The sequence below is a fragment of the Xenia sp. Carnegie-2017 genome, unplaced genomic scaffold (assembly GCF_021976095.1).
Source record: "Xenia sp. Carnegie-2017 unplaced genomic scaffold, XeniaSp_v1 HiC_scaffold_22, whole genome shotgun sequence".
NCBI classification, from domain to species: domain Eukaryota; kingdom Metazoa; phylum Cnidaria; class Anthozoa; order Malacalcyonacea; family Xeniidae; genus Xenia; species Xenia sp. Carnegie-2017.
In genome coordinates, this window is record NW_025813485.1 from 14,466,742 (window position 1) to 14,482,742 (window position 16,001).

The 16,001-nt window shown below is 40.1% G+C and overlaps 1 protein-coding gene across 1 annotated transcript in view; it reads right to left on the bottom strand.

The window, feature by feature from the left end:
* Positions 1–16,001, bottom strand: part of LOC124445623 — a 79,720-nt gene that overhangs the window by 21,595 nt on the left and 42,124 nt on the right. Inside the window, 18 exon segments of the mRNA XM_046996364.1 lie at positions 65–928; positions 1,024–1,206; positions 1,324–1,467; positions 1,535–1,871; positions 1,873–1,967; positions 2,095–4,522; positions 4,826–5,115; positions 5,522–5,830; positions 5,833–5,919; positions 6,114–7,097; positions 7,262–7,938; positions 8,138–10,283; positions 10,286–12,097; positions 12,311–12,539; positions 12,652–13,386; positions 13,471–13,880; positions 14,165–14,540; positions 14,837–15,993. Of these exon segments, the coding sequence (XP_046852320.1) occupies positions 65–928; positions 1,024–1,206; positions 1,324–1,467; positions 1,535–1,871; positions 1,873–1,967; positions 2,095–4,522; positions 4,826–5,115; positions 5,522–5,830; positions 5,833–5,919; positions 6,114–7,097; positions 7,262–7,938; positions 8,138–10,283; positions 10,286–12,097; positions 12,311–12,539; positions 12,652–13,386; positions 13,471–13,880; positions 14,165–14,540; positions 14,837–15,993 (13,263 nt within the window).

Sequence of the window (16,001 nt, forward strand, 5' to 3'; positions counted from 1 at the left end):
ATGCAAATATTTCGTGTTCACAGTAAAAGAATTCTAAATGCAATCTATCCATGAATAAGAATACCTGAAGGAGGAATACATATCCCGTGATTGTTACAGTCAGGCGTACCAGGACAATCAATCCAGCTGCATGATGGTCCTAGCCATCCAGGATCACAGGAACATTCTTGGGTTGCTAGATTACATGATCCATGTCCGCTACAGTCTTCAGGCCATCCAGGGCAACCTGGTCTTTCACATATGTCACCTTTATATCCCAAAGTAGAATTACAAACACATTTTTGATTTTCGCAACGACCATTATCCGAACAAAGTTTATCGCAGCCAATTCCATGATAACATGGCTGACAAATACAACCAGAAGCATTTCCATAATTTTTACCATGAACACACCGTACATCGCACGCTTCTCCCGCCCAATCTGCTTCACAATTACAGCGACGAGGAATTGCAGCAGCATCACAGCTACCATGACCTGAACAAGGTGGATCACCCACACAGTTTGCAGTACCACAGTCAGGACCAATCCACAAAGGATCACATTCGCATTTTCGGGTGTTTGTGTTGCATAAGCCATGGGCATTACAGTTGCCATCTGGTCCAGGACATCCATTAAGCTCACAATTTATTCCTTGCCATCCTACTTCATTACTAAAATGACACTGACATTTCCCATTCACGCAATTTCCTCGTCCTGAGCATTCTAATTCACAACCACTACCTGTAAAACAAGGATGACATTGGCATACTCTGCCATTTTGTACAGGGTTACCGTTTAGACAAGGGTCATTGCACGCTGGTCCCATCCATCCCGTAGAGCAGTCTGTACACTCAGGAGTTTCTCGATCAGTCGTATTGCAGAATCCACGACCAAAGCAATTTGGTGTTCCTGGACAATCCGGTATGTGACAACCACTACCTGTCCAACCTAAGGAAACAAGTTATTATTAGACATTCTAAGCAATGGCTGCGTACATTCATTATTTTATCATTCTTGGATCTGATTATTATAATCATATATACCTGGATCACAAATACACATTCTGTCCGCACTATTGCAACTACCATGTCCACTGCAATCCTTTCCAATCCCTGGGCAGCCTGGAACTTCACAAAGAGATCCTCGCCATCCACTGAGCTCATTACAAACGCATGTCCCATTTTGACATTTGCCATTACCAGAACATTCTTGAGTACAGCCACGACCTGAAGAAAAGTCGTCGTTAATTTATAATTACTCGTTATAATGTCACCTCACATAAAAAAAGAAACATCATGCTATTCAACGTTTTATTCTTGAAAAATTCGCACTGAAATACATACCAACATAGCAGTTATCACACACGCAAATACCGCTGTCCATTGGAAACTGTTTTCCATGAATGCATGGATATCCACAATCATTTCCCATCCATCCAAAAGAACAGTTGGTGCATTGCGGTGGATTAAATGTTGTATTGCAGAAACCTTAAATGACAATAAAAGGCAAATAATTACAAAAATTCAGAGATCATAAAACGAAAAACAAAATTACCTCTGCCTAGACAATCAGGATTTCCAGGACAGTCAGGTATTTCACATCCCGTTCCAGTCCATCCGTTCTCACATGTACACTGATGTAACGCACTGTTACACTCTCCATGACCACTACAATCCTCTTCTAATCCAGGACATCCTGGGTTATCGCATAATTTACCTCTCCATCCTTCGTTGCATTTGCAAATTTCATTTAATATTTTGCCATTTTCGGAGCATTCACTATCGCATCCCACTCCAGCCCAGCCTGGTTCACAAACACAGTTACCGCTGTTCATAGGTTCTTGAACACCATGCACGCAAGGATCATTACAAGCAGTGCCCATCCATCCGGTCAGAACAATTTTGACATACAGGAGGATCAACAGTACCGTTGCAGTAACCTCGATTGAAACAATCTGGAGATCCAGGACAATCGGGTATCTCACAACCTGTAAAGAATTATAACACGTGAATTGATACGAATTAGATGAGATATTTCTTGTCGCAACTTATCTATCACAGAAATGGAATGCATATATTTTTAATCAAAAACAAAAACAAAAATCATAAATTTACCTTCGCCAGACCAACCGTTAAAGCATGTACATTTTTGAATCGCCCCATTGCAGCTTCCATGTCCTGAACAATCTTCGCCGATACCTGGACACCCTGGTATATCACACAATGTTCCCCTCCATCCAATATCACACTTGCAGGTACCATTAAAGACTTTCCCATGTTCAGAACACTCGCTATCGCAGCCCACACCAACAAAACCAGGAAAACAAACACAATTTCCACTGTCCATTGGTGTTTGAAGTCCATTTATGCAAGGGTCATTACAAGCCGGTCCCATATAGCCTCTTGAACAATTTTGACAACGTGGTGTTTGAAATGAATCATTGCAAAAACCACGCCCAAAACAGTTTGGGGCTCCAGGGCAATCAGCGACATCACATGCTTTACCAGTCCATCCTTCATCACAGGTACACAAATGCCGGGCAGCATTACACTCACCATGGCCACTGCAATCCTCCTTTACCCCTGGGCATCCTGGTATTTGACAAACAGGACCGCGCCAACCAACATCAGGATCACAAATGCATGTAGAATTGGAGTCACAAAATCCTCGTTCCAAACATAAGCTTGTGCAACCTTTTCCACCGTAACAAGGATCACAACGACATAAACCACTATTCATAGGAGATTGCACACCATGTAGACATGGTTCATCACACGCTGCACCCATCCAACCTTTAGAGCAGTTCACACATTTCGCTCCGTCAGCACTTGATACACAAACACCCCGCGCGTTACAGTTTGGTGTACCAGGACAATCAAGTATACTACAGTCATCACCTTTCCATCCTGGATTACAATAACATTGATGCAAAGCACTGTTACAAAGACCATTTCCTGAACATACTGGTAAACCAGGGCATCCTCCACGTTCACAGTGACTGCCAAACCAATATTTATCACACAAACACGATCCGTTTACGCATCTTCCATGCCCACTACATTCACTCTCACAATATTCACCAGAGTAGCAGTTATTACATTTACACATATTTTCCTCACATGTACCACTTCCAGAACATAAATATCCACAGTTGTCCCCTCCATAGCATGAGTTACAAACACATTTTCCAAGGATATCACAAACACCATTACCACTGCAGTCATGAAATGAATTGCAAAAATGCTCACAACGGAAACCAACATAACCATAGTCACAATTACATCCACCAAAAGTTGTACATTGTCCATGACCTAAGCAGGTGAGATTGGCTTCACAATAATATGAACAACTTACACCGAAATAATTTTTATTACAGACACATTTTCGCTCTTGGCTTGACCATATTCCATTACCACTACATTCGTTACCTGAAAAACATACCTTGCCAGCTTCACCCGCTTTAGCACTACCTCCACCAGATCGTCCACCGGCTACAGCTGTACTCTTATTTGCATTTGTCAGTATTGCTCGGTTGATGTACTGGGGGGACTGAGTACGTATATAGCCTCCACCTCCACCTCCACCGTAACGATGAATATTGCAGCCATAAATGGTGGTAGTATAGTCACCATTTCCACCTACCACTTGCATAGAACCATGTCCATCAATGGCTTCACCATCAAACCATACACTACCTCCGCTTCCACCGCCTCCACCATTATTTCCTGCATTTCCATTTGACACTAAGAGTCCTTCGTGATCAACCAAGGTACTTATGAACAAGCGCATGACACCACCACCTTGACCACCATGGCCACCAGTACTACCAGATAGAACGGGATTACAAACATTACCGTAGGTTATTCCACCTTCAACAAAACGATGAGTTCTGCAGCGATTGCCACTTCTACAAATACCACTTCTACCTCCTTTTCCACCATGTCCTGCACCGCTTCCAGCGACTCCACAGCTAGTTCCAGGCCCCAAACCGTTACTTGCTGCTTTACCAGAACCAAAAAATCGGGAATCGTGTTCAGTTTTCATGTATTTTGTTTGCAATTCCATAGCATCGCAAATAACCATTCCGTTATATTGCACTACCGTAGCACTGGTGTGGATCTGGACTGCTTTACTTACATTCGATTGAGCCGACACAATTTCAAATTTTCCTCCAGCTTTTACAATCACTTGATTAAACCAATATTTACGTCTTAGATCTGCATTCATATACTTACTAGAGCAATTGAAACAACCAGAATGACCACTCAAATGTAATTTTGCGTGACTTGAAGAGTGTATCCTGAGTTCTCTAATGCCGTAAATAGCACCGTGGACCTCCAATGAAGGATTGCGCTTTCCCACTAACTCGGTGAGCAGTGGAAGAATCAATTCACCACCTTGTTGGACATCAAAGTTTACCAATGAGCGCAGGCGTTTGATGTTATGGTGTGTGTAAACACGAGTTATCGAAAGCACATCAAGTACGCCAGTTCCGTCTCCCGAGAAGTGACGAACTGTTATCTCCGGTACGCGTCCCAAAACCTAAAAAGAACCAACTTGTTCAAGCATGATATATAGCTTCATCAAGCATGATATATTGTGTTATTCCGAAGCTTATTTCTTTTCATATGGAACAGTTTGTTAAAGAAATCGTTTGCTTTACAACAATTTTGCTTTACCCTGACCTGAGTGATCAAATTCTAAAATTTTTTATTTTGGTGCCTTGCGAGTGGCAGCCATTGACCATAGCCAAACTAAGTATTTTGCGTTGGCTACATCCACTGACGATAAAAAAACTGTAACAATAGCAAATGTAAAATCCAGATTGCTGCATAAAGTCTTTACCTGTTGTAGAGATACAAGTGCTTTACCACCTATTTCCAATGTATCAAAAACATGATAATATCCTCCAGATTCATTCAAAAACACCTTACGTCCTGTCTGTCTATTCTGACCATATACTTTTAGTATTCGCTTTACTGAAACCCCATTACGGATCTGTATGTAAGTTGTGCCAGGCCCACCTGGGCTAGAACCATTGCCTCCGTAAGCACCAATGACTCCACGGAAATCAAATGGTTCAGTCAAGTACGTAGCAATGCGACCTCCGGAGCCAGCACCGAGGACTGAATTTCCTGTTAAAGATGTATTTTGATTTCATACATGTGAATGAACTTCATCTTGGCAACCATTTTAAAAATGTATATTTAAAAATGTATTTTTCAGTAAATCTCTTGATATGCGTGTTTTTTCTTTGTAAATAATTTAAGCATTATGTGAAAAATTTATCAAATCTACCTTACTCTTAATCAAGTGTCACTGATTCACTCATTGAATAAAGTAAATCAACATTACCGTTGTAATGCAAAGCTCCACAGAAACGTTTACGAAAATCGAAAAACAAAGTTCAAAACATGCAATTTTTTATCATTTAGATAATAACTTATGATAAAATCATGTTTTTATGAAATCTTTTGCAACCGAAATTCTTGCAAACAGATTTTACTGAAAAAGGAACTAGCAGTAAGTTTTTTGTCTCACCTCCATTACATATAATTTGTCCATAACCAAGCAGGAATGGTGAGTATATCAACAGACTTCCACCACTTCCACCACCACCAGAACCAAACAAACCAGAATTACTTAATGTACCATCCACTTTGACAAATCCCCCAGCAGTAACATTTATCCATGAACCACCAGATGCAGCATATCCTCCACTTCCTGGATGATGAGGTATGTAAAAGGATCCATAATACTTTTTACTTGCAACATTCCCTCCAAGAGATGCATAACTTCCTCCTTCTCTATAAATTCCTGCACCAGGACCTTCCCGTGCAGAATACCCCCACCATCTCCGTCAAGTTTTGCACCACTTTCAACAACAATTCTATCCAAGGTGAAGAACATTTCTCGAGTGTTGACTTTAAAAACACCACCTTAAAATGAGGAAAATAACGATAAAAACATAAAAGAGAGAGAGAGAATATCAGAGTCAGGCAGCCTCAATTACAGCTATTCTTGCCTTCACAAAACCATACAATTTAATTGGAAAAATAAACACTTAATTGAGATTGAAAATTTTGTAAAATGATAACAAATACATCAATATGTGCTGCTATATTATCATTACCTTTTTTCAAAGTAACATCAGACGAAACAAACTCACAGCGATATGGATTTAGAGCAACATTAAGACGTCCAGCATTTGTAACAACCAGTTCAGGAATCAGAAGTTTCCCAGGAAAGAATGGCTCAAAAAGTTGGTCCGTATACCAAAATGAACGATTTTGAAGAGCATTTGTGTGGGCAGTTCCACTGATCACCAGGTTACCATTTCTTTCAATAATCAGTCTTTCAACTCCAGTCAAACGACCCTGTAAAGTCGTACTTTCGGCTCGTAAAATAACCTCGGTTGGAAACACGGCTTCAGCGTATTCACTGATAAAGAATCCACAGGGAACATCAAGATATGTATGTGTGCTTTCAACCACAAAAACAAACAGTTTTTGGCGGGCAGTCATTTTGATAACCCCAGTTTTATCACCGGTCACTTCGTGAGCGACAACTGTTACGTTTCGAGCTCCAGTTGGATGATAAAAAACTACGTGAGCGTTTCCTTCAACTTGCATTTCATCAAATTCATAGAATACAGTTTGATTTTCCATGACTGTAGCAGGAAAATCTGTGCTATTTCCTTCATTATCAATCTTTAGTTTTGAATGTTCGGGTTTAAAGTCAGTAAGGTTTCCTTGTGGATTGTATTTTATCTCACGATATTGTGGACCACGACTGCTCTCGTATTTATAAACAGTTCCTGCACCACCATTAAGCTGATTTGAATTTGCAGTTCCACCAACTGCCCTGAACACTCCGCCATATTTGTTCTTGAAATCAACGTGCACACCAATTCGTCCGCCTGCTCCTCCACCACCTCCATTCATCCCATTTCCACCATTGACATTTATTTCACCATGCCCACTCATATTTAATGCTTCCACAAGAACACTTCCGCCACTTCCACCCCCAGAGCGCAATGCTCCGTTTGTCCCTTGTGCTGTAATCAAACCGTCGAGGTGTAAATGGTCTTGTGCTTGCCAACGGATACTACCACCACCTAAATAATAATGAATGATTCTTGGCTGAAATATATTTTTAAGGTTCATTCTCTAATTTATGTGCAACTAACTGAAATATATCGTCTTTATACGTAGCATTATTTTACATTGTTCGTAAGTAGTATTTTATGAGCGATTATGAAGATATGAAATATTTACAAACCTTGTCCTCCCACACCATTAACACCATTTCCTCCACCACTTCCTAACATTAATGGCTTAAACACAGAATCATAAGCCTGCCCCTCAATATCATTGACTGCCCCTCCAAGGCCTCCATGACTTGCACCTGTTCCAACAATACCAACCCGAATACCTTTTCCAATACCTGTGGCAGATGGCAATCCTTTTCCATACGAATCCAAGAGTCCATCTGTCTCTACATCTCCAACAGACGTATACAACACACCATGATTCATTAATACCTTTCCTTTGTATTTAATTTCAAAGAAGCTTGACTTTACTTCAATGATCACGTCATTTTTGCGTAATAAATCAAGTGTACCACCGTTCTTAACCACGATTTTTGAAATTGATATGTTTCCAGGTCTTGTGAGATCAACGTAGGTACGATTCTCCAGAAAAGCAGTCTGGGCAGTGGATGTAATTCGAACATTGCCACCTTCTTCGACAAATAAATGATGAACACCGGTAATAAGACCATGAATTTTGGTTCGTACACCATGAACATGAAACTCGTAAGGAAGAATTACTTCGGCGTATTGATCGATCAAATAGCTACAAGGTGCTTCAGTGCGGTTATTCTCCGACTCAATGTATTCAACAAAGACCCTTTGATGTTGCCGAATATGAAACTGGCCAGTACCATCTCCAATAAACCTATTAATGAATTGATTCATTGTTCTTATATGAAGCTTTGCACTCAATAACAAACATTAATATTCAACATAAGCACATAATGTATGTCAGTTGTTTCGAGAAATGAAATAAATATTGTTAAAAAGTTTGCACCGAAAAAAAAAGTAATGGTGAAACTGACTCTCGGATAAGAACTAATCAACTTGTTACTTTTATTTACCTGTGAACAGTTGCAGTAACATTGGTCACATTATCAGGATGATGCAACAACAATCTTGAATATCCAGTTAATTCCATTTCATCAAATTCATACTCTGACGTATATTCTTCAATCAATACAGTTGCTCCTGGGACATTATAACCTTCATTATCAATATGGACGTATGTGTGATCGACGGCGAGATATGTCAAGTTTCTGCTCTTGCTGTACTTCAATTCGCGGTATTGTAAAGGCCGTAGGTTTTCTTCTTTGTAAATAGTCCCAGCAGGAGCACCATATTTATTACCCTGTCCACCACGATCAGAAAATTTGCCACCAAATGTGTACCTCCATCTGCAATGAATTGCAACTCTACCACCAGAGCCACCCCCACCATTTCCTGCACCTTGACCACCTTTAACGGATATTCTACCGTGACCAGTCATATTTGTCGTTTCAATTAGTATACTTCCACCGCTTCCCCCTCCTGAATTGGGGCCTTCTCCATTTTTACCGTTTGCAGTAAGCTCACCATTAAGTTCTAGGTATTTACTGATCTTCCACACGAGATAACCACCGCCAGAGCCGCCTGTTCCTTGACCATTGCCACCTCCACTGCCAAGATGCATTGGTGAGAGCACTGAACCATATGCCTTTCCTCCATTATGCCCTCCAGTACCACCATATCCAGCGCCAGTTCCAATATTTTCCTCTGTGGTCCCTGAACCAGGTCCTTGCTCAGCAGAGAAACCAACGTTATCCATACTTATTACTCCTTTACTATCAAGCCATCCGTATGTGCTAAAGATCTCACCATGGTTAATATTTAACTTGCCATAATATTTCACAGTCAGCTCATCACAGTTCAAACGGAGAAAATTGCTCACTCTTCGAAACTCTATATCACCTCTTCGCTTTATAATCACATTAGCAAACGAAAGATTGCCAGGTTCAGATACAAACACATATGTTGCGTTTTCAACTAAAGCTGTTTGTGCCGTCGAGGTGAAGTCAACGAAAGCACCACTAGAAACAAAAAGACGATGCACTCCTGTTATTAATCCTTCCAAAACTGTGCGAGTTCCATGAACATGAAATTCAGAAGGAAGAATCACTTCAGCGCCAAGGTCAATACGGTAACTACAAGGAGCTTCCGTTTTGTTGCTAATTGATTCGACCACTTCAACATACACTCTTTGCTTGTCACGAATGTGGAATTGTCCGGTTTTGTCGCCGATGAATCGATGAACAGTAACGTTAACTACACTGTTATTGGGATGGTAAACGATCAATCTACTGTGACCTGTAAGCTCCATTTCATCAAATTCATATTCAGTGGTATTTTCTTCCATAATCATTGTTGCACCAACTACATCATATCCTTCATTGTCAACATGTAAGTATGTATGATCAACGGCAAGGAAAGTTGTGTTTGTTGTCTTGGAATACTTACGATGTCGGTACTGCAATGGTCTGAAATTTTCTTCCTTATAAACAGTCCCAGCTGGAGCACCAATCTGGCTGTGACCACCATGGTCAGTGAACTTTCCACCATATTTATATCTCCATCTACAATGGATACCAACTCTCCCACCAGCACCAGCTCCACCAACACCAATACCCTGGCCACCAGCCACCGAGATTTCGCCATGCCCGGACATATTAGTTGTCTTAATAAGAATACTTCCACCACTTCCACCACCAGAATTGATACCGCTCCCGTTTTGACCGTTTGCTGATAACAGACCATTAATTTGAAGTGACTTTGCTACCTCCCAAAGAAGGCTTCCTCCACCAGAACCACCAACACCAAGACCACGACCACCACCACTACCTAACTCACGAGGTTTATAAACTGAATCATACGGTAATCCACCGCCGCTTGCTGCACCTTCTCCACCATGACCTGCACCACCACCAATGTTGTTGACTGTTTTGCCTTTACCAGGACCTTCTTCGGATGGGTAACCTGTGCCGTCAAGCTTTAATAACCCTTTGCTTTCTACCCACGCAAACGAATTGCGTATGATACCATGATTCATTACCATAGTACCTTCATACATAACCCTAAATACTGCGCTGTTTAAAATTAAAGTGTTATTTACTTTCGTGAATATAATTTTTGAGCCCCTTTCAACAAGGACGGAACCAAATGTGAAATTACCATTTTATCAATACGCAAATATTGTCTATTCTCAACAATGGCAGTTTGAGCAGTCGATGAAAACTCTATAACGCCTCCAATTGCAATTATGAGATCGTGTACACCCGTAATGCGTCCGTCAATTTCCGAGCGCGTGCCATAAATATTGACCTTGGATGGAAAGACAATCTCAGCACCTTGATCAATTTTAAAGCTGCAAGGAGCAGTTGTTTCGTTAGTTACTGATTCTACAACTTCCACATAAATAGTCTGATTTTTTCGCATATGTGCTCGTCCGGTTGCATCGCCAAGGAAATGGTGCACAACTACGGTTACATTGAGTGATGTCAACGGATGGTCGACTTGAAGATTCGCATGACGAGTTAAGAACATTTCATCAAACTCATAATGGTCTCGATTGTATTCCACAAGTCCCGTGGAGGACTTAGTCTGCCTATTCCAGTTGTCGATATGAATAAATCTATGAGTGGATGTAGTCTGAGTCGAGTTTGTCTCTCTATCGTATTTAATATCAGCATATTGCGGTCCTCGGGCATTTTCTTGTACGTAAGCAGTACCAGAGGCACCGTAGGTATCCCCTGATCCCCCGTATGTTAAATATGATCCAGAAAATTTATGACGAAATCGTATATGAATTGCAATTCGGCCTCCAGAGCCACCTCCTCCTAGACCTTTCCCTGATCCACCAATCACATTAACGCTTCCATAGCCAGTAAAATTTGTGCACTCTAAAAACAAGCTTCCTCCACTTCCTCCACCAGAATTACTACCTTTGCCATCAGAGCCTCGTAATGAAACAACGCCATCTAATTCAATTGTTTGTCCAACAACCCATTTCAACTTTCCACCCCCATTTCCACCCGTACCTGCTCCGTTTCCACCACCACTTCCCAAGTGATCTGGTTTTAGGAAGGATCCATACCATTTTCCACGGTTTCCAAAATTCGACCCACCTTCACCACCATGGCCAGCACCAGAACCTATCAGCGAGTGAGAACTACCTTTTCCAGGACCAGTTTCACTCCCATGTCCGGTACCTTCTAACAAAACCTGTCCTTGGCTTTCAACCCAAGCCCACGATGTGTCAATTTTACCATGATTGATTCTAACTATTCCCTCATACTTCACGCGGAATATGCTTGCAGTTAAAACCAAAGTATTGTTATTCCTAGAAAACGATAGCAGTGAGCCACGTTGCACGACGAGGGTCGAAAAAGTAATATTGCCTTTGGTTGTTATGAATGTAAATGTTCCATTCTCTCGTATTCCAGTTTGTGAGGTTGATGTAAATGAAGCAGTAGAATTCTTAGCAACATAAAGACTATGAACACCAATCACTAAACCATCAAATGTACATCGAGTACCTAGAAGGGTCAAGGTCGAAGGAAATGTGATCTCTGCACCTGAATCAACTTTGTAACTGACAGGAGCAATTGAATATCCCTTGTGCGATTCAACCACTTCAACAAACATCTTCTGAGTTTTACGTAAATGAACCAATCCAGTCCTATCGCCGGTAAAGTTATGAACCACAAGCGTTGCATTGTATCCACCAATCCACAAAACAACATGATTTTGCATTTCCAGTTCATCAACCTCGTAATACTTATTGGTTTCTTTTTCGATCAAAGTTGGTATAAACTTATTGCGGTTTTGATTGTCCAATATCAATTTTGTAAATCCCTCTCCAAATACAGTGTTGTTGAACTTGTCAATTGTTACAGGTCTATGAGAAAGTCCTGAATTTGTATCTGTATAGTAAATTGTTCCACATGCACCAGCAGGATTACCATAACCTCCAAGTGCAAGATATGTTCCTGAAATAAAGATAAACAACTTTGCTCATGGATGGGATTTTGTGAATGAGAAATATTCATTTCAATACATTTTAGTTCTAAGTCAGAGATGAAAACTCGAGTTAGGGTTAAAACGACAGACTGATTAACGTTATATCGATTGCATCAAAGGAATAACAAAAAGTATTAGTATCATGTAACACAGGGAGTTATTATTCATCTTTGAAATATCACCTGTGTATTCCCGAAGCCAAGAAACATGTACAGCGAGTCTTCCTCCTGAACCTCCACCACCACTACCTTGAGCATTTCCTCCATTGACTTGAATACTTCCATGACCAGAGAATTTTAATGTTTTGATAAAAATGCTTCCACCACTACCACCACCGCTTCCATCTCTTGATGCATTTCCGCCATTACTTTCAATCAATCCATCAAGGTGAAGACTATATCCAGATTCAATCTAATCGTTTAAAATAAAAAGTTTAGTTACCATAAACACAATGTTTCGAGCTATAAAATTTCAAATTTTAGAAGATACACTCGAGACTATACAAGAAATACAATAAGCTTGCCTTTATCAAATTTCCTCCATTTCCTCCTCCTGTTCCTCCACCTTTGCTTCCGGGATGAGAAGGTTGACTGTATGATCCATAAGGATTACCTCCTCCAATGTTGTTAAAGCCACCTCCATAACCACCATGACCACCACCAGATCCAGTATCACCACTGTTATTTCCAGATCCACGACCTAGGCCATTAAATCGCGCAGTGGTACTTATTATTCCTTCTCCTTCAATGTCAATGGAGGTTGATTTAATTGAGACGTATTTTGCAGAAACTCTTGTCTTCTGACGCATTGTTAAATATCCAATATCCATCTCTCCAATTTCAGCAAATTGCAACTTAGCATTGTATTCTAATGTTAGCATACCAAGATTAATTGCGACTGATGACGAATTTTCACGATGTATTCCGACTACGACAGAGCCAGTTGGGCCAACTTGAAACACTTTAGACGAACTTAACGTAAGCTTGGTAACTCCACGGAGTGTCCCACGGAGATCTAAAGCTGGGATCTTACTTCCACTAATACGCAAATCATTGACTGAGACTAAGTCGCCATGCTCTTCCACATAAAAGTTAACTTTAGGATTAGATCTCTTGTTGGTAGCTTTTTGGTATTCACAATAGAAACTTTGGTTACTTTTAACATAAAGAAAAGAAGTTCCATCACCGTATACCAAGCCAATGTATATTGAAGGAATCAATGTTGCCCTTTCAGAAGGTTTTTCGATTTTGAATACAGCCTGAAAGAAAAAAGCAATTACTATCGCATACAATAACCAATATATTTGAACTCGCTAAAATTTAAAAATCGTATTAATGCTGACCTGATTAAGCAACATGAGCTCATCAAAATGATAATTTGTTAGGATACCATCAACTCGTTGATGATAACTTTCACGTGGATTTCTTTCGTCTAAAAGAAATTCTTTGACTGGTAAAGCGTTGTTGTTATCAATATACAACCTAGTATGTATGTTGATGCCCTTTGTCTCTTCTACGTAGACTGTTCCTGAGCCACCATGTCTTGAAGCAGAGCCTAAACCACCTAAAGCTGAATATGTTCCTCGATACTCGTCTTCTTTACGCATGTGAACAGCTATACGCCCACCTGCTCCGCTTGCACCAAGTGCCGATGCATACGTGTTACCTTGACCTCCACGTGCAGATATCGTGCCATGACCTTTGAAATAATTCGTTGTAATCCATACACTTCCGCCACTTCCACCTCCGCTACCTAAGGATAAGTGATTGCTTGGGTGAATGATTTGTGCTAGTGATTTCTCAATAACGGATATGCAAAAAATATTCAAATATGAAACTGAAAGATGTTCATCCTCCAATCAGAATAATGATGTATTTTAGTTGATAATTTTGACAACACATATATTTGATCATATCCATGATATGAATATTGTAAATTGAATCCTTTCAAAAAGCTTCATTTATTTCGTAAAGTGTTGAAGCAAAGACACAATCTCAATTAAATCGTAAGCATTCTACGACTTTAATGAAACATACCAGATCCAGTGCTGGCATTGTTTGCGTCAACATTAACGATCCCGTCCAAACGGAACGATTTCCCAACAATAATTCTAACAACACCACCACCACGAGCACCAAGAACGTTATTAGAGCCCATTCCACCACGACTGCCAGCACTAACTGGCTCATACAAAGAGCCATATGTTTTTCCATGTTTCTGATTGCTACTGTTACCTCCTAGCGTCGCATGGCTAGCCCCAGATCCACCATTAGTAGCATTACCTCCTGCACCAGCAGTATAATGAACGTATCCACGACCTTTGCAATTGATTTCTGCGTCAATCTCAAGGAAAAAGTCTGTTGCTTGAATTTTGAAGAACTCTGCGTTGAACTGCGAATCATATTTTATATCCTAAAAAGAAAATATTTATATTTACAAATAATTAGGAATCGTGGATTAAACACCATTTGAAGAAGTATCACATTGAAATTACAAAAAATCAAGCTTGAGAACTTATAATTTTATGCTCTAAAAATTCCACTTTCCTTTTCCGCACGATTGTAAACAATTGTTTATAAACAATTTGTTGATTGTTAAAATAGTACATAGCTATAAATATAAAATTATCAAAAAATTACTCTTTATCTGTTTGTTTATGTCTAAATTAACACATTTGTATGCTTCAATGATTAGTAATAAACACATACCAAGAATCCTACTGTGAAATGCATTCCATGAGGCGAAGGATAGTCTACTAGAGATTTGCTGCCAAACTCCAAAGTTGTAAAATGAAAAGTTCCTTCAGTTTCAGAAGAGACAAATTTATTGTTTTCAATAGTTCCAGTGTGAGCCTCGATACCAATAAATGCTTTTCTCTTGTAGGCCAGATGCAAATTCATTACGTTTATTAATCTTCCTTGCCAATGAAATGCGACTTCTCCCTTTCCTATCATGTGCACTACTGTTGACATTATAGCTGATGAACCTACATCTAACTTAAAGTTTGTTTGAGCGCGAGTTATTGTGCGTCTGGCATCCTGGACTTCAGCAGTTAAAACTTGATTCTCATGCATATGAATGAGGCCAGTGCCATCTCCAAGAATTTTATGAATGGTAACATTTGATTGCTTTCCATCTTTTACTATGTGAAGTGAAGCTTTTCTCTTTAGTTGTACCTCGTTGAACTCGTATAGAGAAATAGACTCGTTGAGTGTAACATAATGACTGAAAGGTCGATTTTTATTGTCTATGACCAAACGATTGTATGGCATTTGGTTGATAAGTTCGTTGATATATACAGTTCCAGGTCCTCCAGAAGCTCGACTCAAATCATTCATTAAATTCCCAGCTGTACCACCCAATGCAAGATATTCTCCAAAGAATCTACTTTTCGATTTAATATATAGTGCAAGTCGTCCACCTGATCCTCCACCGGACTCATGATATTTGGCATTTCCTCCAGAAACATCAAGAACTCCATTTCCCGTGAACTGCAAAGTTTCAATCAAGATACTGCCACCGCTACCTCCTCCAGAAGTATACGAACCGCCGTTTTGACCATGGACAGTTAAATTACCATCAAGATGTAAATTGCTGGCAATAGTGAGGAAAAATAACCCACCTGCATTACCATTGATGCTTCCACCACCACATCCGTTGGTACCAAATGCTCTTGGGAAATACAAATTTCCATACGGTTTTGCTGACGTGCTTGATTGACCATGAATTCCACCTTCACTAGCATATCCACCACCACCACCACTATTACAATCGACTACAGGTGAATTTGCTTTAATAATATTAGGTCTATCTTTCCCTGCAGCTGTCATTTCTCCACCTGTTTGGACATTCAATGTTGTAATGTCTAAACAA